The sequence below is a fragment of the Mustela erminea genome, chromosome 17 (genome assembly GCF_009829155.1).
Source record: "Mustela erminea isolate mMusErm1 chromosome 17, mMusErm1.Pri, whole genome shotgun sequence".
Taxonomy (NCBI): domain Eukaryota; kingdom Metazoa; phylum Chordata; class Mammalia; order Carnivora; family Mustelidae; genus Mustela; species Mustela erminea.
The window spans coordinates 47342775-47370700 of NC_045630.1; the positions used below are offsets into that span (position 1 = coordinate 47342775).

General features: G+C 34.4%; 1 protein-coding gene across 3 annotated transcripts in view; it reads left to right on the forward strand.

Moving 5' to 3' along the window:
- KCNT2 (potassium sodium-activated channel subfamily T member 2) overlaps positions 1-27926 on the forward strand; it is a 250958-nt gene that overhangs the window by 76622 nt on the left and 146410 nt on the right. For all 3 annotated transcript variants that reach the window (XM_032318559.1, XM_032318558.1, XM_032318557.1), the window contains exon 12: positions 19380-19488. In XM_032318559.1, the coding sequence (XP_032174450.1) occupies positions 19380-19488 (109 nt within the window). The remainder of the gene's footprint in view (positions 1-19379; positions 19489-27926) is intronic.

Below are 27926 nucleotides of genomic sequence, written 5' to 3' on the forward strand. Positions count from 1 at the left end.
TCCAGTTTGTAGAGACAGCAAGTATCAGAACAGACATAGCAAGGATATTGAACTTACAAGAGCAATCATTTAAAATAACTGATTAATATGCTAAGGGCTCTCATGGACAAAAGAGACAGCATGTATCAACAGATGGGTAGTATAAACAGAGAGATAGGAACCTTAAGAAAGAACCAAAAATAAACGCTAGATGTTTAAAAACAAAAACAAAAACATAACAGCTATGAAGAATGTCTCTAATGGACTTATCAGTAGGTGGGACATGGCTAAGGAAATAATTTTTGAACTTGAGGATAACTCAACAGAAACCTACAAAACTAAAAAGCAAAGTGAACAAAGATTGAAAAAGAGCAACAAAAACCCATAACCAGAATGGAATATCCAAGGCTCCTAGGACAACTGCAGAAGGTATAACATAAGTGTAATGGGAATATTAGAAGAAGAAAGAAAGGAATAGGAGAAATACTGGAAAGCATAATAACTGAGGATTTCCCCAAATTAATAACAGACACCAAACCACAGATCCAGGAAACTCAGAGAACACCAAGCAGAAAAGGTGTCAAAAAAAAAAAAAATATATATATATATAAAATATATCAAATATCAAATATCAAATATCAAATATCAAAGATAAGCCCCTGAAAGAAGCTGGTGGGAGGAACACCCTAACTACAGAGGAGCAAAGATAAGAATTTCATCTGACTTATCTTCAGAAACCATACAAGGAAAAAGAGAATGTAGTAAAATATTTAAAATGATGGTAAATAATACAGAAGGGAAGTCAATATCAGAATTTAGGACACCTGAACAGAGGGACAAGGAGAAAGGTCTGGGTCCTGGTAACTGAATGGAGTTTTAGGTTTGGACAGATGGCAAATAAGAAAAACCAATATCCATGAGTGGCACTAAGTATATGGTATTTCTGCTCTTTTGGCAAAGACTGAAGAGTCTCTCAACTGTTTTGTGTTTGTGTATTCAGGGCCTTATAGAAGTGTCTACAGTCCTTAGAGAAACAGACTTTCAGGACTTGATTACAAAATGGATGATAGACTATTCCTAGTGTGCTCAAATCTGGACACACCAGTTGGCTACCGTTCATCTCTTTTTAAAATCATTTTTACATATGTGGGAGCAATGATCCAATTAAAGGTTTATTAGGAGAAAAATAGGAACCCAGAAAAATGTTGCACTATGCTAAATAGCTATATGTTAGAATTGAAGACACCATATTGCTTGATAATGAACATACTCCCATTTTAGCTGTTGTCTTAGGATGGGCCTGTCATAGTTGCTGCTGCAAACAATTCTACATTGTTTCCTACAGAGTAGTGGTTTCAACAACTTATAGTCCACCTGCCCCTCTGACCCCAGTGTTTGGTTTAAATCCTATCAGGAGAGTTGAAGTTCTGCTCTTTGGTTTAAATCCTATCAGGAGAGTTGAAGTTCTGCTCTTTGATTCCCCAAAAGTTAATAAATACATCATTTGGGGAAAAAAAAAATCTAGGTAGTTTTGTTTTGATTCTATCTTTTTGTACATATAAGGGCTTGGCCCAGAGAAGGTATTTTAGTTGCCTCTCCCCAAGTAGGTTGTTCATTCTGGGAGGTGGGTGAAAGAAGAGAATAAGTCTTCCTTTTTGATTATCCAGTCTTGCTACAGTTGAATCATTTCACCTTCATTAAACCTTTCTTGTATCTTCTCTTGGAGGAAAATGAACTCTATAATTTTACACTTATACAGTCAGGTCATTATCACTGTTTCTTATACTTGCATTGGGGAGCGAAAGTGAGTGAGTGTCTTGGGAGGGCCAGAATGTCTGGAATCATAATGTGTTCCTACGTGATGGAATTACGCTCCACTTGGCTAAGAGGCTATCTGGTCTCTCTAATTTTAATCAAGCTCACTCATGTTAGACAATTGAATCACTTGGGAAAATTTTAAGAGATTCTCAGAAAATTCCTTCTCTATCCTGCAAGGGATAGCAATCAGTCACTCCTGCAACAGGGGTTGAGAAGTAGTGTTGAAACTCTTGGATATTGTGAAGAAACATGTCGATTTATATTTTACAGATACAGTTATAGAACAAAGTAAAAAGTTCTACTTTGGTAAAGGTCAATTTCATTGAACCTTCCTTGGAGAAATTTTTGTTGTTGTTGTTAAATAAATAAGATTGGGCAATTTTTTTTTCTTTCCTTAATTTAATTCCAAAGATATTTATGTGAAGTTAATTAATGAAATGTTTATGATTTCTTAAGAAGTAACTTAGAGTATTTATTTATCTATTTATTTATTTATTTATTTAAAAGATTTTATTTATTTATTTGACAGACAGAGATCACAAGCAGGCAGAGAGGCAGGCAGAGAGAGAGGAGGAAGCAGGCTCCCTGCTGAGCAGAAGCCAGATGTGGGACTCGATCCCAGGACACTGAGATCATGACCTGAGCCGAAGGCAGCGGCTTAACCCACTGAGCCACCCAGGTGCCCTAGAGTAATTTTTTAAAGATTTTATTCATTTATTTGATAGAGAGAGAGAGTGAAAGAGAGCATGTGCAGGGAGGAGAGGGAGAAGCAGGGCCCCTGCAAGCAGAAAGCCCAATGTGGGGCTTGATTCCAGGACCCCAAGATCATGACTTGAGCCAAAGCAGATGCTTTACTGATTGAACCACCCAGGTGCCCCGGACTGATTTTTTTTTCATATATTTATTCTAAGATGAACCTTTCCAATAATTGTTTTTAATAGTTTAGATTTACCTTGTAATATTTTCCTGCTATGTCTATGCACATCTGAGTTAGGATTATCTGTTGTGTGGCGACAACACATTTTTAAAATCTGTAGAACTGAGATTTTGATATTGGTCATGCTTTCAAAGAAACTTTTCTAAACGTGGTTCAGAATCTTTTGATGTGATGGCCGACAAACACATGAAAAGATACTCAACGTCAGGACTCATCAGAAAATGCAAATCAAAACCACAATGAGATCACACCTTACAACTGTCAGAATGGCTAAAATTAAAAAGACAAGAAACAACAAAAATTGGCAAGGGTGTGGAGAAAATGAAATCTTTGTGCATTGTTTGTGGGAATGTAAACTGGTACAATTACTGTGGAAAACAGTTTGGAGGCTCCCCCAAGAATTAAAAATACAAATACTATATGATCCAGTAATTACACTACTAAGTATTTACCCAAAGAAAATGGAAACACTAATTCAAAAAGATATATGCCTCCCTATGTTTCCTATAGCAGTATTTGCAATGGCCAAGTTATGGAAGCAACTTCTGTATTCATTGATAGACAAATGTATTCCACAGTGTGTGTATTCCATACACAGTGGAATATTATGCAGCCATAAAAAGGATGAGATCACACCATTTGTAACAACATAGATAGATCCAGAGGATACTATGCTAAGTGAAATAAGACAGAGAAAGACAAATATCATGTGAATTCGTTCATTCATAGAACCCAAAACAAATGAATAAACAAACAAAAAGCAGAATTAGACCTATAAATACAGAGAACAAACTGATGGTTGCCAGTGGGGTGGAGAGTTGGGGGTTGGACAAAACAGATGAAGGGGAGTAGAATGTATAGGCTTCCAGTTATGCAGTAAGTAAGTATCACTATTGTAATAGTGATATATGGTGACAGATGGTATCTATACTTGCGCTGAGCTTAGCATAAGGTATAAGATGTTCAATCACAATGTTGTGCACCCTGAAACTAATGTAGCATTGTGTGTCATCTATAGTCAAAAAAAATTTTTTAAATCATTCTATTATGAAAATGTTCTTTTATACTATTTTCTTTGCTACAGTTACACCTTTGGAAAATGTTGCACACTATTTCTGATAGATACACATGCATTTATTATTGCTGAATAAATTGCTAAAAATTGCTAAATATTGCTAGAATTGAATGAATGAGTTCTATTGCTTTATTTTTTTAATTTTTAATTTTTTAAAAAAGATTTTATTTATTTTATTGAGAGGGAGTATGCACAACTTGGGGTAAGAGCAAGGACCTGCTACCTTGTGGGGCTTGATTCCAGGACCCCGAGTTCACAACCTGAGCTGAATGAAGGCGGATGTTTAACCAACTGAGCCACCCAGGCACCCTATCTTCTGTTGTTTTAATAATATTTTTTAAACCAGGCTGAATACTACCAACTCTAGTATTAGTATGTGTATATTCTAACTGGGAGAGGCAGAGTTGTGACTATCAAAATAAAAAATTAATAAATACTCCAAAGGATTCTTTTTTGGAATTAATAAGATTTCATAAAAATAAATATATTCCTATATAAGGTTTTATATTCTTTATTCAAATATTATAGGGTAAACATGAACCTGAAAGTAGTATAGCAACATTCTTAGTAAATTTTTCTGAATCACAAAAAAAAATTTTTAAAAACCTTTAAGTGTAGTTTTATTAAAGTCAAAAATCCTTTTTGATGATCCTAGATCAACTTTAATTTAAAAGAATGAATGAAGCTCACGGGTGCCAACTGGCTCAATCAGTGGAGCATGTGACTCTTGATCTCAGTGTTGTGGGTTTGAGCCCCACATTAGATATAGAGATTACTAAAAAAATAAAACCTTAAAAAAAAAGGAATAAAGCACATGATATCTGCATTTTAAAGAAAATGCCCATTTTTTTCTTAAGATGATAACATTTATTTATTTATTTTAAAGATAACAGATTCTCAAACATGTATTTTTCTACATAACTTATTGTGAAAAATGATAACATTTTAAAAACATCTAATATTGTAATGCTAATTTTCTATAAAGATCTTGCACGTTTATATGGAACTGGAGTTCTAGTCCATGTTGATACTCTTGTTATACATATTTTAGGTCATTGTTTTTGAGTCTACTTAATAAAGCAAACAAGCAGAAAGGAACCAGCAAATTTGACATTTCATGAGTAGCTTTCATGTGGTCAGGCATTTGTGCACATTATGTCATTTCATGCTCACCGCAATTGTTTTATAGATGAGAGAACCAAGGCTCAGAGTTGTTAATTAGATTTCCCAGAGCGGCCGAGTCTGGGCTCTATGCAGGTCAGGTCAACTTTAACACTCCTTTCTTTGTACCAAACTGCTTCCCATGTGATAATAGCTTACTGTTCGAACGGGTCACACATTTGTACATAAGAGGTTCCACAGTTTGAAATTTCAATGAGTAAAAAAAAAAAAAAAAAATTATATGTGTGTGTGTGTGTGTGTGTGTAGGATTTGAAGCATCAGTTGTCTGTTCTATTTCCCATTTTTAGTCTGTTTCCTAAAAGAAGATATTTCCTTTAAATCCATTAAAGTACTGATACTGTATTTTTTTTTTTAAGATTTTATTTATTTACTTGACAGACAGAGATCACAGGCAGGCAGAGAGGCAGGCAGAGAGAGAGGAAGGGAAGCAGGCTCCCCGCTGAGCAGAGAGCCTGATGCGGGGCTCGATCCCAGGACCCTGGGATCATGACCCGAGCCGAAGGCAGAGGTTGTAACCCACTGAGCCACCCAGGCGCCCTGATACTGTATTTTTTTTTTTTTTTTTAATCTCTGCTTTGTAAGAATATGGCAATTGTTTCCTTCTTTCTTTCAGCTTTCACTCCCAATTTTCCATGATCCAATTTTGGGCTGTGATACATCTATTTTTGCCTTTCAAGAATGATATCATTTACCTTTTTGTTCTGTGATCAAAACTAAGTTTTCTCCCATTGTTTAATGATTAAATCTAAATGTTGGATGCAATAAACATTTAGAATTTTGTGGCTATGTACACAATGTTCAATGAAGACCCAGTAATCACTTTGATTACATATTTCCTCTTTTGTATTATTTCCTGTCACACCCTAAATTTTAAAAATCTGCTGTCTATTATAGGTATTTGTTACCATGTATTATTTTTTATTTATCTATTTTCCATTGCTGTTTATTGCAGATTTGTTATCTGCACTTACTATTCTATCAGGAATTAATTTGTTCTTTAGATTTTCATATAAGATTTACATGTCTCAGTCCACTTAGGATCAAATTTACATGGACCCAGTTGACATAATTATTTGTAGGCTCTTTAGACATGAGCACAGCATTTTACCCAAGGAAAAAAATTTCTGTAGGGTAACACTGTCATCATTTTTAACCATTCATTCATTGAATAAATATTTATTGAGTGGTGTATCATCCAGGCATTGGTGTACCAACTGAAGGTATGTTTATGAACATAGCAGTGAAAAAAATATCTGTTCTCATGAAGCTGGCCTGCTAGTAGAAGTGACCATCAATATATAATTAAATAAATGCATAGAATGTTAGCTGGTGATGAATATTAAGGAGAGGACACTGGGGAAGAAGCATATGAAATGTTAGAGAAGGTTGACCTTTTAGATTGGACCATTAATTTAAAAATTTGAAAGCTTAACGTAAAATATAATCATAAAGCTCATTAATTATTAAACAGGAACACATAAAGCAACACTGTCTTACTTATTTCATTAGACTACTTTTATGGTACCTGTTACTTCAAGCTGCTTATATTCTTATAGGTATTAAAATTCTTCCTCCCCTTTAGTTCTAACGTCTTAAAAAAACCAACATTCTCTATTTTTAAACTTATGATGTCCTTAGATCCATTATTCCAATTTATACTCTCTCCATATCTCTGAAGCTCCTCCAAGAACACCAAATGTCCCCTAATAGAGAACATTTTGTATTGTTGTCTTACTTACTTGTTTTCCCTATTTTGTTCCGTGATCATTGGTGCCTTTTTTTCCCTTCACACACATTCCCTTCTCCACTTGCCTTTGTACTCTCAATCTTTATAGAATTCTTTCTTAATAGGTAAGCCATTATTTCTCAATTTCTTTTAAAAGAAATGCTTTAAGAAGTGTTTTGTGTTAATTAAGGGATCAATGCATCAAGAAGATATAACACTCCTCAAAGTGTGCACAAAGTTGCTGTGAAACCTCAAAGTACATGAAGAACAAAATGGCAGAACTGGAAGGAGGTGTAAAAATCTGCCATTGTTAGAAATTTCAATATTGCTTTCTAAATTACTAGCAGAACAAGTAGAAAATCAGTAGGGTTATAAACAAAACAAAACTTGAGCTCATTTTTACCAGCTAGATCTCACCGACACATAGAACATTACATTCAACAACTGTAGAATACACATTTTTTGCAGGTGCCTAAAAAACATTCACAGAGAAAAGATCATATGCTGGACAATAGGAGAAGTGGCAAAAAAAAGTTAAAAGAATGAAAATGTACAGAGTGTGTTCTCTGATCATAGAAATCAACAATAAAATGTCAGCAGGATAATACCCAAATATTTGAAAATTAGCACATTTCTAAATAAGCCATGAGTTAAATGCAAATTAAGGAGAGGATTAGAATTATTGTCATTGAATTGTGATGAAACTGCACATGTCAAAATGAGGGGACGCAGGTGAAGTAGTGCCTAAAAAGAGATTTATAGCTTTAAATTCTTGGATTAGAAATGAAAGTTTAAAATTAAGTAGCAAAGTGGAAGTGGAAGCAGCAAAGACATACTTTAGAAGTGGTGTCTGGGGACGCCTGGGTGCTTAGTGGGTTGAGCCTCTGCCTTTGGCTCAGGTCATGGGGTCCTGGGATTGAGTTGTACATCGGGTTCTCTGCTCGGTGGGGAGCCTGCTTCCCCTCTTTCTCTCTGCCTGCTTTTCTGCCTACTTGTTATCTCTCTCTGTCAAATAAATAAAAATCTTAAAAAAAAAAAAAAGAAGAAGAAGAACAAGAAAAAGAAGTGATTTCTGTAAATGGAGCAGAGAAATGCCACAGTACCTGAGGGTAATTTCTGGTGAAGGAAATCTTTCTCTCTTTTTTTCTTTTTTTCTTTCTTCTTTTTGGTGGGAAAATTTTTAGCAAGTCTTTAAACTAAAGGAGATGATCCATCAGAGAGGGTAAAATGAGTGATCCAGGAAAGTGAAAAATTCAAAGAGTAAAGTCACAGGATTCACAAGAGAGAATATGATCTAGCAGACAGGCAGGTTTCCTTTTGCTAAGTGTGTAAAATACTCACTCATTTTTAACGAGAGGCACGTATGCAGTGTGGTGTGATGGAGAACGCTATGGAAATTTTCTTATTATTTCTATTTTCTCGTAGTAGTTGAGATCATAATAGAGGTTTCAGGAACTGTGTAAGATAGTTCTCTAGAGCAGCAGGAAAGTGACTGAGGAATGTGGAGTTTGCTGAGCAATGTTCATCTCTCATGTGCTATTACAGACTCTCAATTTGAAGTAAGGCCTCTTTAGCATGCATGTGTGTTTGTGCCAACCGTCTGTTATTTGTAGTAGAAAAGGGTTGGATTTAGCAAGGTTGTAGTTTTGCCTGTAGAGTAAGCCTGATTGAGAGAGACAAGCAAAATGACGGTTTATGCAAGGGTCTGCTTATTTGGTGAAACATTTGATGCAAGCTGGTATGCAGGGAAATGAGAATGAGGGTATTGAGGTAACAGAGAACGAGAGTGTAGACAGATTGAAGTTGCTGAGGACATCAGGCATTCTTTGGAATCACAGTCCTAGATAGTGAGCTGGAAAGTTAAGAGGTGGTTGAATGGACAGAAGGAAGGACGTCTTCTATTGTGATGTTTTAAAAGGTTCAGACACTTTCCAGTATCTTTTTCCTCAGTCTCATTGGGTATGCTCAAAAAGATTTCTTCAAAGTTAAGTCTCCACTGAGTCATTATAATGTATGCAGCATAATAGATTTACCCTCTGGATGGATTTTCTTTGCAATGGTAAAAGAATTTAATTTTCTGAGCTGAACTGGGCATATGGATTTTTACATAAATGGCCTACTTCTAGAAAAAAAAAACTGTAGTGTTTGCTTTGCTCTTTTAGCTTTCTTGGCACAACTGATTTTTTAACTTCTTGCTTCTTGGGACTGAAAAAAAAAAGGAAATACATAATAACACCTCTTATTTATTAGCCATCACTAAATATCAATTACAGGCTAGAGGTCATTTTATATATTTATACATATTAATATGTGATGTATTTTTCATAGCAACCCTGCAAGGAAGTTATTACTAGCTCTAATTTGTAGGCTATTAAACAGTATTTTGAATTTTGAATTTGCTATTTTGAATACTCGCTCAAAAACCTAGTATTTACAATTTATTCTGTGTCAAGGAAAAATTGCACCAGACTTTGCTAAACAGGCGAGAAAGATTTTATTTAGGACTGTTGCAATGAAGGAGAAAGATTGAACTCAACTCCTTGTAAACAAAGGCCAGAGGATTTTTAAGTTCTGGACTGAAAGAGGTGGAAAAGTACTGAATGAAAAAGGGAGTCTGGTCCATGTGATTATGCCTTAATTTGCTAATTGTCTCTGATGGAAGTTAGGGTCCTATCTTCCCATGGAGACTAGGAGGTAGGGGCTCTAGCTCCTTTGTTTACATTTCAGAACGATGGCCCCCTAGTTCTTGAGAAAGACATTTCTGGGTTGTAAAACTGGTGAGAATCTGGGAGAAGATTTAATTCTCAAAGGGACAGAAAAAAGGATTTTAATTTGGACTTTTTCTAAAGTAAATGTTCAAAGAAAAGGGTGTTCAGGGGTCTATATTCAGGAAGAAACCTGACAGAAAATCAAGCTGTCAGGAAATCAAATTGAGGGAAACTTTAAAGTCTTCTTGGTCATCGGACTCCAAAGACTTTTTTAAGTTGTAACTTTTAGGAAAAAAAAATTATACTATGCTAGTTATCTTTCCTCTTAAATGTCAAAGATATTCATTTTTTTTCCTGATAATTACATGCATTTTTGAACATATGGAATCTTCGAGTGGAAGCCAAACAGTCATCAAATACGCAGACAACATATTCCCTATGTGACCCTTTTAGACAGTATGAGGAAAGAGCTGAAATAAAATGTTTGCAATTGTAGAGGAGGAAAAATAATATTCCTCTACATTCTAGGTTCTGTGGGTGTTCTCCCCTCCTCCTCAGTAATAAAAGAGTAACCCAAGAAAATCAGTCAGAACTTTTATATGCATACCTCATGTATACATGGGAGATACCGAGGAAAGCAGCAGAACTCCCCCAGTGGTTCAAGCCATCCCCTTAAATAGAATCCTCAGCTAAGGACAAAAGGAAGATGCTGGGAGTGGGGAGACTAGTTCTGAGGGGTTATCAAGATAATACAGTTAGGGGCGCCTGGGTGGCTCAGTGGGTTAAGCCGCTGCCTTCGGCTCAGGTCATGATCTCAGGGTCCTGGGATCGAGGCCCGCATCGGGCTCTCTGCTCAGCAGGGAGCCTGCTTCCCTCTCTCTCTCTCTGCCTGCCTCTCCATCTACTTGTGATTTCTCTCTGTCAAATAAATAAATAAAATCTTTAAAAAAAAAAAAAAAGATAATACAGTTAGGTTTTATGCAGATTTAAGTCTGGTGCCTTCTCCACTGATAAAGAGCTGTGGTCTAGAGTCATCGTCTTCTTGGTACAGAGAAAGTCACCCTTACAAATGGAATTTTCTTCATGAATATAGATTTAAAGGGTAGATTTTACTTTGGTGTAAGAACTTCTCCCTTAGGTTACTTTTTATCAAAAATAATCGGACCAAAATAGTCTTTATGCTACAAAAAGCATATTCTGCTACACTTCACAATTTAAGCTTTTTAAAAAGAATATTGTTTTGTCTTAAGCAGATCCATTTTGAGCATTGCAACAGTTTGACAGATAATCATTCCTATTATTTCATTATGCAATACAATGTACCATAAATTCTTTAGAAAGGTTTCCCAAGTCTTTTTTTTTTTTAAGATTTTTATTTATTCATTTGACAGACAGAGATCACAAATAGGCAGAGAGGCAGGCAGAGAGGGAGGAGGAAGCAGGCTCCCCGCTAAGCAGAGAGCCCAATGTGGGGCTCGATCCCAGGGACCCTGACATCATGACCTGAGCTGAAGGCAGAGGCTTTAACCCACTGAGCCACCCAGGTGCCTCTCCAAAGTCTTTTTCTTGTTATTCAACCCAGTGGCTAATAATCTGTTCTCAAAAGCATCTTCCTTTCCAATTCATAAAATCACAGAATTTCAAACTGTGAATTTTAAACTTGCTAAGACACCCCTACTAGTATAACTCATTTTTTAATCTGTACAGCAATATCTTTTGGTAAATTCCTGAGAGATGATTGTCACTGAACTTCAGTTACATGCTTTCAAGATAAACTAACCTCTTTATGAATCACTTTATTATTCACTTGGCACTTGTCAATGAGCTTTGTGAGATTTTAAGATACTATGGTCACAACTTTGTTAAAAGAATAAATCAAGGAAGACCCAAGAGTGTTATGATCTGGAGTTAGATTTGGCGTTGACTGTGATTCCTGAAGAATCTGGGAGAGGACATAAATATGTAAAATATGTTATTTAAGGGATGTAAGGCTCCCTGCAAATTATTGGACCTTAGGCCAATAAGCACGAAGAAAAAATACAGGATTTCAGTTTTAAGGAGCAGAGCACAAAATAGGTTTTGGTTCTTGACAAGCAAAGGCAGAAAGCAGACGTATTATTTAACTGGCCATAAAATTGACTTGCTACACAATGCCAAAATTAGTGGTAAGAAGATTCTAGGAATATGTCTTATCAGAAGGCAATCAGGTTTTTGCCATGATGTATCTATAAGGAGTAGTACAGTTTCAGCTGTAAGAATGGGAATTGAAAGTAGGATTACAGTTCCTGAGAGATCATTGGAAAGAGCAGGAGATACAATCTTAAAACTGAAATCCAAGATAATGTTTTGGTCTCAGACATAATGTCAGTTCCTTTCTGTTTAAACTTGGCAGAAAGAGGAAATTATACTAGCAGCCCTATGAGGTTTTTTTTCTTTTAAGATTTTATTTACTTATTTAAGAGAGAGACAGAAATAGTGACAGAGAGCATGAGCAAGGAGAGAAGCAAGCTCCGCAGCTGAGCAGGGAGCCCAGTGTAGGGCTTGATCTCAGGACCCAGGGATTATGACCTGAGCCAAAGGCAGATGCTTACCTGACTGAGCCACCTGGGTGCCCCAAGTTTGTTTGGTTATTAGTTGTTTTTTTTTTTTTTTAATTTATTTATTTGAGAGAGAGAGAAAGAGAGACAGCATGAGCGGGAGAGAGAGAGAGAGAATCTCAAGCAAACTCCATGCTGAGCATGGAGCCTGAAACCGAACCTGATCCCAGGACCCAGAGATCGTGGCCTGAGCTGAAGTCAAGAGTTGGTTGCTTAACTGAATGAGCCACCCAGGTGCCCCAATATTTTAACATTTTTATATTTATTTGGGTTTTGGGTTATATACTTCATTTTTAAGTATTTAATTTAAGGAAATCCTGAATTATTTTGCACTTAATAATAAATATATATCAAATTAGAAACCTGATTCTCCAAAGACATCAATTACAGTTCATTACAAATGAACTATGTAGTTTCCTTATTTCAGTCATGAAGTCAAATGAATTAATTATATAGGACATTTATTATAGATTCTATGTATCAGAATTCAATTTTTTATACTAGTACATATATATCTAGGTATATATGCAATATATAGATAGATAGATATGCAATCTAATCTTATAATCTATCAATTTACCTATTAGACCCAGACAATGTAATTATGAACAAAATAGACCCACACTCAAGGTGCTTTTGAGTCTAAAGCAAAGCATTTAGAGGAAGTTCTGGGAATGTGTTATTCTCTGGGTAATGATTATATTAAGCAGGAGTTGTTTATAAAACAATGCATTTGAGTTGTGTTTCAGAGAGATTTGTTTTCCAGTGGCTGCAAGATTTTTTACTCATATGAATGCTGTACCTATGTTGTTTAGCTGCCTATAAATTGGATCAAATTTATTTACATATGTTATTTTAAGATTCAGAATTCAGCTTATTTGACCCTAAAAAAATGTGTTCAGTAGATAAGTTAGCAAAATATACTCAAAATATAAAAAATGTATCATTTTTAAGTGCTACAGATATATTTTATAAACTAAAAACTGGCTTGAAAGTGACCTTGGATCAGACTAATGTCTTAGCCATTTTCTGAGTCATAGACTATATTTGAGAATCTAATGAAAACTACAAGTTCTCATGGAGAAGGAGGAAACAATTCATGTATAAAATTTCATCTGAAATCTCTGGTTTCTTTTATGGGTCATTTGGAGTTCAGGAAAGATCCTTGTCATGGGTAAAGTGATATATTTTAGATCCTTAGAACACCAACAAATGAATAATTTTTAGCTATTTCAAGTTATAAAAGTTGACTCATGTAAGATTATTTTAGCCAATTAATTTTTAGATTAACTGAATTCAGATGAAATATTCTGCTTTCACAGTAGCAATAAACACGATGACTCAATATGTTACCTTCCTTTGTTGTTTAGACTGCTCATTCCAAAGTTGTCATGGTGGATACTTTTACTTTTTGGTTACAGTTAAGTTTGGAGTATCTTATTTCAGGTTGAATTTTGTTAGCAAGGAAAAAAAAAGATCAATATCATTCTCTGTTGTAGAAGAATGAATTAAAAATCTTGTTTCTGTGCTGGTTTTATTATGTGTGTTAGCAAATACTTATTTTCTATGCAACGTTTATGCTATTGTACACTTCCCTTGTTTCCTTTTTCCTTACTTAATGCTCCACTCACAGGATTATAGGTTCTTGTTGGTAGGGCACAATGCATGAATAAAACAAGGAAGATTTATGAGCTTTTAGGATCAGTGCTTCATTCAACTATCCACTGACTTGACATATTTACTAAGTGTTTTCTCTATGCCTGATGCTGCTTTACCTTGTCTCATTTAATGTTCACAATATCCCTATGAAGTCCATATGTTTTTTTCCTGCTCATCTTTGAAAAGCAAATGAAAGCTTGGTATTAGAGATACACTTTGGATGAATGAAGCATAAAACATGGCCCTTGTTTTCTTAGACCTTACAGTTTAGTGGGGATCCACATTTAAAAAAGGTGGGTTAACACTGTGATGGGCAAACACAGAATACAATGGGAGTGGCTGGCGTGGACTTTAGTTGGGAGAAGAGGGTCTGCCAGAATAAATGACAGAAGTTCTGTTTCCCGTCAGAAGTCCTGGAGGCTCAACAGTGGAGAATGCACTGGAATAATGAGTGCCAAGGCTGGGAAGTAGTTTGGGGACAGTTTAATAAAGAGTCTTGTAAGCCTTGCTAAGAAGTTTAGACTTGATGCTAAGAGTAAAGAAATTCACTGCAGGGTTGTCAGTAGCCAAATATCCAAACAGATTGTCATTTGAAAGGGCAGTAAATCTGATAAAAACACAGAATTAGTAACAAATATAAAACTTGAAATGGACTGATATGGAGGCTGTTGCCTTCACTCCAAGTCTGAAGAGACAACTGTTCAGAGTCAGGTTGGAGAGAAGTAGATATATTAGAGCAATACTTAGAAGGTGTCATCAACAAGACTTGAGGACTGATTGAATGCAGGCGTATGCGGGGTGGAGGAGTTCAGGATTTGGTGCTGGTAAAAATCCATCTCCAGGAAAGGAAGCATTACCAGCAGGAAGATGAGTTCAATTTGGGGTAAGAAAGCCAATGGGCAATTAGTGTCACAGATGCCTGGGGAGAAAATTTTAGGGGGCCAGCGGTCTACATGTCACATGGTGCCAGATTCAGTTGAAATGAGAAAAGCAAGCTGTCTACATCAACTTTACAAATGTAATTGAACATTTTGTCCTGAGAATTAGATTTGTTTACTAACTTAAACTCATGCAGTTTGTAAATTCTACAGCAAAATTAGAGCCCCAAAACTGTGACTCTAAAGTTCAAACTTTGCATGCTTACATTTTTTTTTAATACATTATTTATTTTTTTTTTCAGCAGTTTTGGGTTTACGGAAGAATTGAGCAAAAAACAGAGAGAATTTCCACCATCCATTCTCCCCAGTTTCCACTGTTATTAGCATCTGACATTAGTTCAGTACAATTGTGACAATTAGGAAATATTTATACATTATTAATTAAAGTCCATGGTTTACATTAGGGTTTACTCTTCACTTTGTGCATTTTATGGGTTTTGACCAATGTATAGTGAAGTTTGTCCATCATTACAATATCCTACAGAATACTTTCACTGCTTAAAAATCCTCTGTACTCCATCTATCCATCATAACTTCTTACACTCTCCCCCATGACAAGCGCCTCAACAACCACTGATCTTTTTATGCTTTCTAAGGTATTCAGCCCTTTTTTTTTTTTAAGATTTTATTCATTTATTTGAGAGAGAGTGTGTGTGTGTGCTCTGGGAGGGGCAGAGGGAGAGGGAAAGAGAGTCTTAGGCAGACTCCATGCTGAATGCAGAGACTCACTTGGCGTTCCATCTCATGACCCTGAGATCACAACCTGAACTGAAACTAAGAGATGCTTGATGGACTCTGCCACCCAGGCGTCTCGGTCTGCAGCCTAAGTCAGACCTCTTTCATTTAGCAATATGCATTTGAGTTTTCTCCATGTCTTTTCATGGCTGGAGAGCTCATTTCTCTTTACTGTTGAATAATATTCTATTGTCTGGATATACCTGTTTGTTCTATCCATTCATCTATTGAAGGACATCTTGGTTACTTCCAAGTTTTTGCAATTATGAATAAGATTGCTGTGAACTTTCAAGTGCAGGTTTTGGGTAGATAAATCATTCGGGTAAATACCAAGGAGCACAATTGCTGGATTATACAATAAGGCTATGTTTTGTTTTATAAGGAACTGTAGACTGTGTTCCAAAGCTGCTGAATGATTTTGCATCCCCACCAGCAGTGAATGACTCTTTCTACTGTCCCACATCCTCACTAGTATTTGGTGTCCTCAGTATTTGGGATTTTAGTCATTCTAATAATTGTGTGGTGGTATTTCATTGTTGTTTTAGTTTGCAATTCTCTGTTGACATATGGTGTTAAGCATCTTTTCATATGCTTATCTGTCACCTGTGTATCCTCTTTGGTGAGGTATCTGTTCAGATCTTTTGCTTATTTTCAAATTGAAGCCTTTCCCCCCCCCCTTATCATCACTTCTTTTATCAGTAACATTATTTATTTATTTATTTATTTATTTTTAAAGATTTTATTTACTTATTTGAGACAGAGTGCGAGAGAGAGAGGTAGGGACAGAGGGAGAGGGAGAAGCAAACTTCCCAATGAACAGGGAACCCTATGTGGGCCTCGATCCTAGGACCCCAAGATCATGACCTGTGATGGAAGGCAGATGCTTAACCAACTGAGCCACCCAGCTACCCCATTTTATTTTTTTTTTTTAAGATTTTATTTATTTCTTTGAGAAAGAGCAGGGGAGGGGCAGAGTGAGAGGAAGAGAGAGAATCTCAAGCAGACTCCACAGTGACTGTGAAGCCTGACTCAGGACTTGATCCTACAACCTGAGATCATGACCTGAGCTGAAATCAAGAGTTGGATGCTTAACTTACCCAGCCATCCAGGTGCCCTCTCTCCTAAATTGCTTATGGTTGGATCTTAGTTTTGTTTTTCTAATTTTCTTTATATTTTAATATGTTTAGTTCATTAACATTTAGTACCATCATTTATATAATTGGATGTAGGTCTAACTAAATTGTTTCCTGTATCTCCCTACCAATTCATGTTCCTCTGTTTTCTCTTTTTTACTTTTATTATTATTTGATTTTTTTGAGGAATTCAAGTTTAATATGCCTATTGGCTTTTTAGAAATTATCTTTTGAAATTTTTTTAGTGACTACTCTAGGGACTACACTATACAGGCTTAACTCTTCACAGTCTGCTTCATGTTAATATTGCACAATTTACTTATTTTTTACAATTGCAGAATTTGTTGAGGTTAGAAACTTTGTACTTATTCTACTATTATTTTTATACATATCAAATTCTACAAGATGATACTATAAAGTTTTCTTTGTAAAGGTATATATATTTTTAAAGAAAAAATGTATCTTTGTTCTCTCAGATATTACTCATTTTTAATACTCTTCTTTGATATCTGAAGTTCTAACTTTGCCTCTGGTATCATATCCCTTTAGCATAAGGACATTTCTTATAATTTTCTTATAGTATGATGCTGATGACAACACGTTTTTAAGCAATAATTGAAAAAGTCCTGTATTTCATCTCTTTGAAGGATTTTTCTCTATGAAATGATGACTTAATAGTTTTTTTTCCCCCTCTTCGTTCTGGAGTTTAGGATATTGTTTCACTGTCCCCTGGTTTCCATGGTTTCTGATGAGAATTCTTGGCCATACAACTGTTTTTCTTTGGCTGCTTTCAAAATATTATCTTTACCATTGGCTTTCAATAATTAGACTACAGAATGCTTGGGTGTGGTAAATTTTTTTTGTTTATGTGGTTTGGGGTTCTCTGAGCTCCTTGAATATGGAAAATTATGCCTTTAACAAAATTGGTAAGTTTCCAGCCACTATTTCTTCAAATAATTTTCTGTTCTATTTTCTCTCTTGTGTTCTTCCTGGAAATCCAATTACATTATATAAGACATTTTTACATCGTTGCCCAAGTCCCTGAACTCTGTTCCTTTTCCATCCCTCTTCTTTTTGTTTTTCAAATTCAATAAATTCTGTTGATCTATGGTCAAGTTCACTGACTCCTATGTCATCCCCACTCTACTTCACAGACCATCCAGTGAATATGTTTTGCTGATATTTGAGCTTTTTGTTTAATTTTAAAAATATTTCCCATTCCTTTACTGAGTTTTTTTCTATTTCTTATGACCATATTTGCTTTACCTCAGTGATGATACTTTTATTCACTTTTTTAAAGCCCTAGTCTGATAATTCAAACATCTAGATCATCTAAAGGCTAATATTTATTGGACTTTGTTTTTTTTCCCCATGAAATTGACAATTAGGTCACATTTTTCTGGCACTTCATATACTGAATAACTTTGCAATGTATTCTGGTTATTATATTATGTTGTGAAGCTTGTGTATTTCCTGTGTTTCTCCAAAGAGTGTTGACATTCTTATTTCGGCAAGCAGTTAATTTAGTTCACTAGAATGCAAACTCTATCACCCTCATAGTTGGCAGTGATTCAAATCTCCCTTGAGATTGCTCTTATTCTGTCCCATGCATGCGTGGTTTAGAGGTTTGCTGATGTCATATAAATTTATATGCAGAATTTGTGACTTCTCTTCTCCGCCCCTCCCTTTTCTGGGATTTCCTACTCATCCAGAATAGTGTTTAACCAAATACCTGGGCACCTCATGGCCCAGCCAAGTTGACACATAAAATTAACTGTCTCAGTGTATCAGGTTCATCGTCATGCTTTGAGACTTTCCCTGCAAGACACACATTGTCCACTTATCTAGTTAAGGAATTCTGAGTACACTTCATCAACTTTCATACCAACCACTGACAGCAGCTTCTTTCTGCATTTCTGTAAACAATCTCTCATATCTACTTGTATTTTTACTTATACTTTTCTTTCCCTAACATTGTCAAATAGAACTTTCTGTGATGATGCAGATGCTTAAATCTGCAGTGTCCCATATAGTTTTGAATTAGCCACAGACCGCTTTGAGCACTGGAAATGTGGCTCATCTGATAGGGAAATGGAATTCTTAACTTTAGTTAATTTAAATTTAGACAGCCCCGTGTGGCTAATGACTACCATATGGACAGCGTACCCTTGAACAGGATTTTGTTTCCTTTTTCAAAATATATTGGCTAACTGATACATTTCTCAGATAATTTGCTTTGATATACTTAGTTAATTAAATAATAATTTTTGGGGTCACAGTTTGTGTAACATTAATGTTAAGCATCTTTTTTATTCCTTTTCTCAGTCCTAGAAGCTTTTTTAAAACTTTTTTTTTTTTGTATCTGAAAGTTACTGATCTCTTCCAACACACACACACACACACTCATAGAGTCAAAAATCCTTTTACTGCTATACAAAAATAAATAAATAAATAGAATGGTGTGTTTTTACATGCATGCTCACTGTAATCATTCTCCTTTTGCCAAGCTTCCTATGCATGTTAAAATTGTTATAAATTTGCATTTTTTTTCCATGGAAACTGTTAACAGACTATTAGTTGTACTGTATTTCTGAAGCCTCTGACCCGCAATTATTTCTAAGAAAATTACTTTTAAGTTTGTCAAGAAATTTTCCTCCTAATCTCTGCTAATTTTCTAAGTGCTGGTAATTAACACTGATTGAATTAGGTATTGTTACTCTTCTTTATAGAAATAATAAGAATCTTTAAAAATAAGTCCTTGCAATTCATTATTTTGTATGTTTAATGTTAAACTGTGGATGTGACCATTTAACACACCAATTGAAGATTTTTACTTTACATATTATAAATTTTTCAATTTATTTCATGATCTTTTGATATTTATCATTTCAGGACCACCAAACAATTTTGAGAGCATGGGCTGTAAAAGATTTTGCTCCAAATTGTCCTTTGTATGTCCAGATATTAAAGCCTGAAAATAAATTCCATATCAAATTTGCTGGTAAGTTTAGTCTCAAATGAGATACTTTGAATTTCCTCCAACTGTGATAGTAAGAGTTATGTCTCTGAAATTAGTGGCAACTTAATATATATATATTCATTATTGCATAGAATAGAAGGATTTCTTTTTGTTATCCATTTGTTAAGAGAGAATTTATTTACTTTAAAAATGTCCAGATAATGTTTTGGGAGTGAAAATTTTTTCTTCTTTTATCATTTAGTGATTTAATCAATTGAATTTACTGGACACCTTGGTAAGACTATAAATAGATTAGCACTTACAGTTTTATCCATAACATAGACACAGGTCTTGAATGTTGTAGCCATTAATTTATACTATGTTTACACATAAATAGGTAGTGCTTTGTTATAGATAGTATCTACCTATCTTTGTTATGGATACGTGGTGCTCTGTTATAGATTACTTAATACATTTGCAAGCTTACCATACATTAGAGTAAAATTAAAATATACTGTAATGTTAAAATATATTCAGGTGTATTAAAATATATTTATTTGGAGATAATAAATTTATTTGAAGATTTATTTGGAGATAATATAGACTTTGAAAACATTTCAAGAAAAACATACATGTGAGTTTTTTAAAGTCATTTCATATGACTTTGTTTCATATACTTTAAACTGTTAAGAAATTGAACAGTAAGATCATATTTTATTTTTTTCTTAAATGTTTCCATAGGAACTAATTTTGATCCAGGAAATAGCTTATGTAAATTGAAAAAAATGACATCCTTGGTTTTTTTTTTTAAGTATTTCACCTTAATAATTTAAAGTTGCAAACATCATTAAAATGCAAATCATTTTAACTATGTGTTAACAAATGTATTTCTTCATCTGTGTTTATATATCTTAAAATGCTTACCTATTCATATGTGATATTTAAATGAAAAATTATAAACACTAAGATAGAGTATTATGCCTCCATCAGAAAGGATGAATACCCAACTTTTGTAGCAACATGGACGGGACTGGAAGAGATTATGCTGAGTGAGATAAGTCAAGCAGAGAGAGTCAATTATCATATGGTTTCATTTATTTGTGGAGCATAACAAATAGCATGGAGGACATGGGGACTTAGAGTGGAGAAGGGAGTTGGGGGAAATTGGAAGGGGAGGTGAACCATAAGAGACTATGGACTCTGAAAAACAATCTGAGGGTTTTGAAGGGACGGGGGGTGGGAGGTTGGGGTACCAGGTGGTGGGTATTATAGAGGGCACGGATTGCATGGAGCACGGGGTGTGGTGCAAAAATAATGAATACTGTTATGCTGGAAATAAAAAAAAAATTAAAAAAAAAAAAACCCTAAAAAAAAAAAATTATAAACACTAAGAAATTTCTAAATACCAAGAAAACCATGAAATTGTTGCAATTTAGTTTGCTGTTTTTTATCTTTTACTCTTGATTTTAATGACATCAGTTTACTAAAAATGTATGGCAAACAAAGCAATGGCTCTTAACTGTGGCTGCATTTTAGTATCTGTTTGAAAGTTTGTTTTAAGTACAAATACTAATTTAAATGATTTGTGATGATGGGGCTATGATTTTGTTTTGTTTTTTAAGAAAACCTGTTCCCTAAACTGAAAATTAAAAATAAGAACACCTCCTTTGTAGGTGGCTTTGTGAAATTTAATGGAAAATACATGTAAATTCTACATCTACTACCTGTTACATATGTAATTAGCTTTCAAGAAATGCCAATTGTTTATCTAAAAGACCTTTGCAACTAAGTTGCCTTCTTTTTATTATTATCTAGTAAAAGGAATATTTTTTTAAAGACTTTTATTTATTTATTTGACAGAGAGTGAGATCACAAGTAGGCAGAGAGGCAGGCAGAGAGAGAGGGAAAGTGGGCTCCCCGCCAAGCCGAGAGCCTGATGTGGGGCTTGATCCCAGGACCCCAAGATCATGACCTGAGCCGAAGGCAGAGGCTTAACCCCCTGAGCCACCCAGGCACTCCCAAAAGGAATATTATTGTAAAATTTTTATCATGCCTGATAATGACTTAATATGAAATTATTTTAAGGAAGGCAGCAATGACATAAGTCCTAAAAATGTGAATTTAAATTTCAGTGCCATCACTTAAGATTTAGATAGCCAAGTTAGTATTCTGAACCCTATTTTTCTCTTCTGTTAATTTATGTTATTGTATGTATGAGGTCTCTATTTCATTGGTTAAGATTATCAGTAAGGAAATAATATCTGAAACATATTAGGTGATCAATAAATGGATATCAGATGTGGATCCTAAAACAATATGTAGTTTGGGAAGACAAATTATAATTTTGAATGTGTTATAACTAAGATTCAGAATAGATTTAATTCTTTCCTCTTCTTCACAGGCACTAGATAGGTTTACAACAGATAGATCAAATTCACGGGAATATTCCACCTTTACAAATAAAAAATTACAAAGACTATTTACATTAATTCTCTTTCATATTCTTATCTTGCCATTATTTTGATAAGTTCATTGAAATGAATGTGATAGTTAAAAGTTCTATCCTGATAATTTGTCACAATATTTCTTATTTATGACACCTGCTGAAATCCTTTTAATGACATCTGTCTTCTTTTAGGTTGAGATTACAACATCTCAGAAGAACTCTTTTTTTTATATTATAAAAAGTAAAAGCATCCGACTTTCATTAAAATGTCATAAAATAGTTTGGAGTGATCTATGAGACTCTTAAACCAATATAATATATTTCACATCTCAGCCTGAGGTTTAAAGATTACAGACTTTACCTTTCAAAAGACAGTATATCAAGCTGGCACTTAGTTTGTATGGTAGATTGTTAAGATAATGGTCTTCAATGAACCATGTTCTCTCTGTCTGTCCAGTGTTGATGGAATCTTGCAGTTTATTCCATGAAGAGGTGAAATGTAGTTCTCTACTCCTTGAATACAGCCTGGTTTTGTGACTGTGACCAGAATGTGTCCTGGGATTGAGGCATAGGTTGGGCTTCCTGCTCAGTAAGGAGTCTGCTTCTCTCTCTCTCTCTCTCTCTCTCTCTCTCTCTCCATTTGCCCTTCCCCACTGTTGGTTCTATCCCTCAGATCAATAAGTAAAATCATAAGGAAAAAAAAAAAGAATCCCAGCTTAGCCTCCCTAAGGATGGAGAATCACATGGGAAGTGACACTTATCCATCCCAGGCTCCCCACCTCTCTAGCTCCTAACTTACCCACAGTCAACCCAGAGAGTCATGCTGACCTACAGAATTTTGAGAAATAAAAGTATTGGTTGCTCAAAGTGAGTTTTGTTTGTAGTTATCTATTACTTGGCAATAGATATCTAATATCATTTGTAACAAAATAATAATTGCTTTAATCTTAACCCAATATTCATTTGATAATATACACAATATTTTTGTCTTCGCATTCTTGTGAGTGTTAAATAGTACAATTCCAATTATACAGGATATAAAATGAGATCATTTTATTTCTGTTTATTTAAATAGCCTCTTCATACATGCTAAATTTTAGAACTACTACCATGTCTATAATTTATATTTTTTTTAAAAATGAATCCATGGTTTTAAAAGATGAAAAGAAGAAACTTCAAAATTTGAGTTATGAGTATATAAAATATTAAAAAGTAAAAATAATATAGTGATCTAGCAGCTAGTACTTTATGCACATCTATTAGTCATATCATATATGGATCCTTTTCTTCTGAACAAAATGACTATACTCATTAAACTGTTGAGTTGTTGCAATATCATTTGAATGAATTATTATATTATTGATTAAAGTAGTCTTCTACACTTTGATGAGAGTTATAGGAGAGATTCTCTATGGGCATGATTTCAGCAGCAGAAAAGATATGTTCTTAACCTATTTTACTGAGAGAGAAAAATAAAAATAGTAAGTCTGGAGATAGAAAATATCTTCGGTAGCATAATGGCTATGATACAGAATTTGTGAATGTAAACCACTACAAGTCTTACTGAGATTCAATAACATAAAAATATACTTCATAGATAATTTGATTATTTTAATCACCACAGATTTCTTAAGAAGAAAATAAAATCAAACTGGCTCATAGAAATTTTACTTTCAGCGATTTTCCTTTTTATGATAAATTTGTCAATGTAAAGAGTTCAATAGCACAAATCCTGGAATGAAACTATCCTCAGTCAAATTTCAATTCTACTGTATAGTAACTACATGACCTCGGGCTTCTTAATTTCTCTCAGCTTGAGTTCTTTGATATATAAAGTGTGAATAATAAGAGAAACTATCTCAAAAAAAAAAATAAGAGAAACTATCTCATAGGGTTATTATAATTAAAAAAATACTCAAAAGAACATCAGCCACCAGTAATTGGTACCTATCAAATTGAGGATTTTCATGAATCTTGAGTACCTATTTCTCATCTTCCTAACAAATCTATATTACCTTTATTTCCAGGAAAAGTGATTGAGCATTTGTCATGATGTCTTACAGCTTATTATAGACATTCAAGAAACACATAGCTCCCAGTTTGCACATATCTTCCAGAGAGTAGAAAAAGAAAGATCTTTTCCCAACTCATTTTATGAGGCTGACCTATCCATGATACAAAACTTATTAAGGATAACATGAGAAATGATTAGAAACCAATTTAATTGATTAACATAGTTGAAAAATTATCTAAAATACATTGGCAAAATTATCAAAGTAATGTATTTTTAAAAATAATATATCATCACCAAATTGAAGTTATTCCAGAAATAGATCATCATGTCAAAAGAAAAATAAAATTTAATGGATACAAAAAAAGCTTTTGAGAGAGAATTTAGTATCCCATTTACAATCTGAAAAAAAAGAAAAAGAAAGAAAGCAAAAGTGTTAGAAAGCTCTACGAAGAAAATATACCTTAGCCTTACGAAAATCATCTGCACAGTAACCCAGAGGTAAAAAAAGAATATTTAATGACCACCTATTGAAAGTCTGCCTTTAAGGTTAGGTACAAACAAGGATGCTTACCAAAACCACTTTAACTCAGTGCTTTCCTGGAAATCCTAAGGAGTGCATTAAGACTACAAAAATAGATAAAAGGAGTAAGCAGTGGAAAGCTAGATATAAAATTGCCATATTATTTAAATAAGATTTTCTACAGTATTCCCTACATAATTTTTCCTTAGGGAACCTCATTTATTTCTATGATTTCCAAAATTAAATCTCTCCCTCAGTATTCACTCTGAGGTTCAGTCTTGTATCTCTAACTCTATAGTCAGTATCTCTTATTAGGTTTCTAACAGCTGTCTCAAAATTAAGATATCTGGAAGTATTTATTGATTTTCCCTGACTTTAAATCTGTTTCTATCCCATACTTCTCAACACCATCTACTTAGAACTCAAGCCAAAATCCATGAATCATTCTTTGATCATTTGCATGCAGTCCATCAAGTGCTACAGGTTAGACTCCTCGAGAATCCCAGGTTTACTCACTGACACAACCCAGGTTTATCCCATGATCAGGGCTGTGTCAAAACACTCCCCTTGTCTTCTTTCCTGGGTATCCATGAGTTCTGCCTATAAACCTACTGCTGGTCTTCATGTTCCCCAGCACATTTGCAGTAGTGATTACCATTTGTGTGCTATAGTAGGCTGCTACATCTTATAGTAGGCTGCTATATCTTCATGCCTTCCATGGCAGCTTGAACTCAATAGTTTCCTCTTTCCAGTACATTAATGCCAGCATTCTTTCACCGTATCATTATTTTTAAAAGATCCTCTCTGGTGGATTATTTTTTTGTCAACCTCTGTAGAACAAAAGTCAAATGGTACTATAGCTTTGGTTGTGTTAAATCTCTTTTCCAGTGAGAAATATTTTTTATCAATACAATTCTTTTTTAAGAAGTGGCAGTTGGTACTGAAACATAGGAAGAAGTAATGGCAGTGTTCCATAGCTGTGACTAATATAAAAATGTGGTTTTGTAACATCTTGTATTCTCTGACAGCCTCTTGTGGGACTAGCAATTCTAGTAAAGTCTCTCCAAGGTCATATATCTGAACAGAAATAACCTAGAAAAAAAGGGTTCCACATTGTTGAGCCCTTCACAAATATTCTCCTCTTAGTGGCAAAACCAGGATGAAAAAAGCAGAATATTATAATAGTCCAGCTTTCAGACGTGTTTCTATAGACTAAATTTTAATCAAAATAAAACCAAACCCTTATCTCTTTCTTAACTCTATATTCCAGAAATCATTAAAAAAGAAACAAAACACTAAAACAAAAGAAACATAAGGAAAAATGTACTTTATTAGGAACTCTTATTGAAAAACCTTGAATGAACTTAAAGAATAAACTGAGCTCTCCAATTAGTTGTCTCCTTGTCAGACGAAATTACTCAGAAAATCAGTGGGAGATGAATCCCGGTTATATGAGTAAACCGATTGCTAAATTTAGGTTGCCACTCTATCTTTACCTCCCAGAAAAAGGGTTATATCATCTGTGGGTGCATATTCAATTGCATTTTATTTGTCAACTAATTTTTTTTCAACATACTGGGTCCTTGAAAATTTTCTACCTCATTTGAACAGATGTACAAAGACATAAAAATCAAATTGTTAAATTTTTCACCCACACGTGGTAGGGAAGAATGTTAAATATCAATTTATAAATAAATTTGTCTGAGTAGAAAATGTAAAAGTCAGAGTAAAGACTTTAAAAACCTCTTTGTAAATTGTGAGTTTTCTATAAATTTTATTGTCCATGCTTTGACTATGGTATTTCATAAGTAACAGATTTTGAATTAACGTTCATGAATGAAAGGAAGAATCATACCTCAATAGTAAAGTGTTGACTGAATGAAATTTTCTCTACTTCACAACTAAAACATGCCTAGAAGAATGATTCATTATACTAGAGCAGTAGCAGTTCTGGGAATTTAAAAAAAAAAAAATTAAGAAGATTTCAATTGCAATACAAATTAGAGTACAGACAAGAGTATTTTTAACAGTATCATTGATAATACTGTACAACTATATTTCTTATTGTAGGTGGTTGTGACTACCATTATTTTAAAATATTGTTTAAAACACACACACGTGTTCATCTGTGAATATGCACGCACACACACGAATCTTGGGGAAATGATGTGACTAAAAATGAAGGCCTTGTCTCATTTTGCTGAAACACAAGACATCCCAATGCTTCACTTTTTTTCTAGACAAGAGTGGAAAATATTTCCAAGTAATATAAATATTGGAAATTATGTTAGCTGTTTCTAAATAACATACGTATGTGCAATGCTTGACTTTCACCAAGTGGTAAGGTGTGAGTTTTTCCTGCTGAATAATTTCTTCATTTCCCATATAACACCCACGTAGATATCAGTTTAAATTTCATTCTTACAACCTACTTAAGAACATAATGCTTTGAATTCCTACAATTTCAAAAGATGAAATACCCCAACTTTGAAAATTCTCCATTTTTGGATAAAAATATTCTCTTTGATGTTTGTGTTATTGCAGAGATCAACAGAAGCCACTTAACCTAAGGCCATGTTCAAGACCAGCACAATTTAGAGAGTCTTAAAATTTTTTCTTTCTCCGCTATTTTTTACTTTATAAAAAAATCAAACATGCAGCTTAAAAATTATACAATGAAAACTTGGATTCCCTTCATTTACATTCAGCAATTAGCAGTTTCCCACATTTGCTTAATCTTCTCTTCACACACACACACACACACACCCACACATGTGAACATGCACACACATGTACACACACATTTTAACTTCAGCATGCTTTTCCGAGGAATGACATTCTACTATATACCCAGCATAACATTTTCATGCCTAAGAGGGTCAGATATTTTCATGTGTCATTTGTATTTAAATGTTGGCAGTCATCCCCAAGATGTCTTTTATAATTGCATTTTTACAATTCAGTATTAAATCAGTATTTGGAGGTATTTGGGTGGCTCCGTCTGGTTAGTGTCTGCCGTCTGCTCAGGTCATGATCTCAGGGTCCTGAGATGGAGCCCCCAGTTAGGCTCCCCACTCAGCAATGCTTGTCCCATTCCCTCTGCCCCTCCCCTTGCTTGTGCTCTTCTCTCTTTCTCTTTTACTCTCTCTCTCTCAAATAAATAAATAAAAGCTTTAAAAAATAAAAAACAAAAAAATTAATATCTCATTTTTCATTGCACTTGCTTTTTCATTTTTTTTTAGATAGAAGATTAGTATAGACAGGAATGAGCCTTCCCATGTACCCTTAGCATCACACAGCTTCCCAGGATGTTAATTTCTTATATAAGTATATCCATTTAATCAAAAGTAAAAAATTAACATGGATGTGAATTATTTTTTTTTTAAAGATTTTATGTATTTATTTGACAGAGAGAAATCACAAGTAGATGGAGAGGTAGGCAGAGAGAGAGAGAGAGGGAAGCAGGCTCCCTGCTGAGCGGAAAGCCCGATGCGGGACTC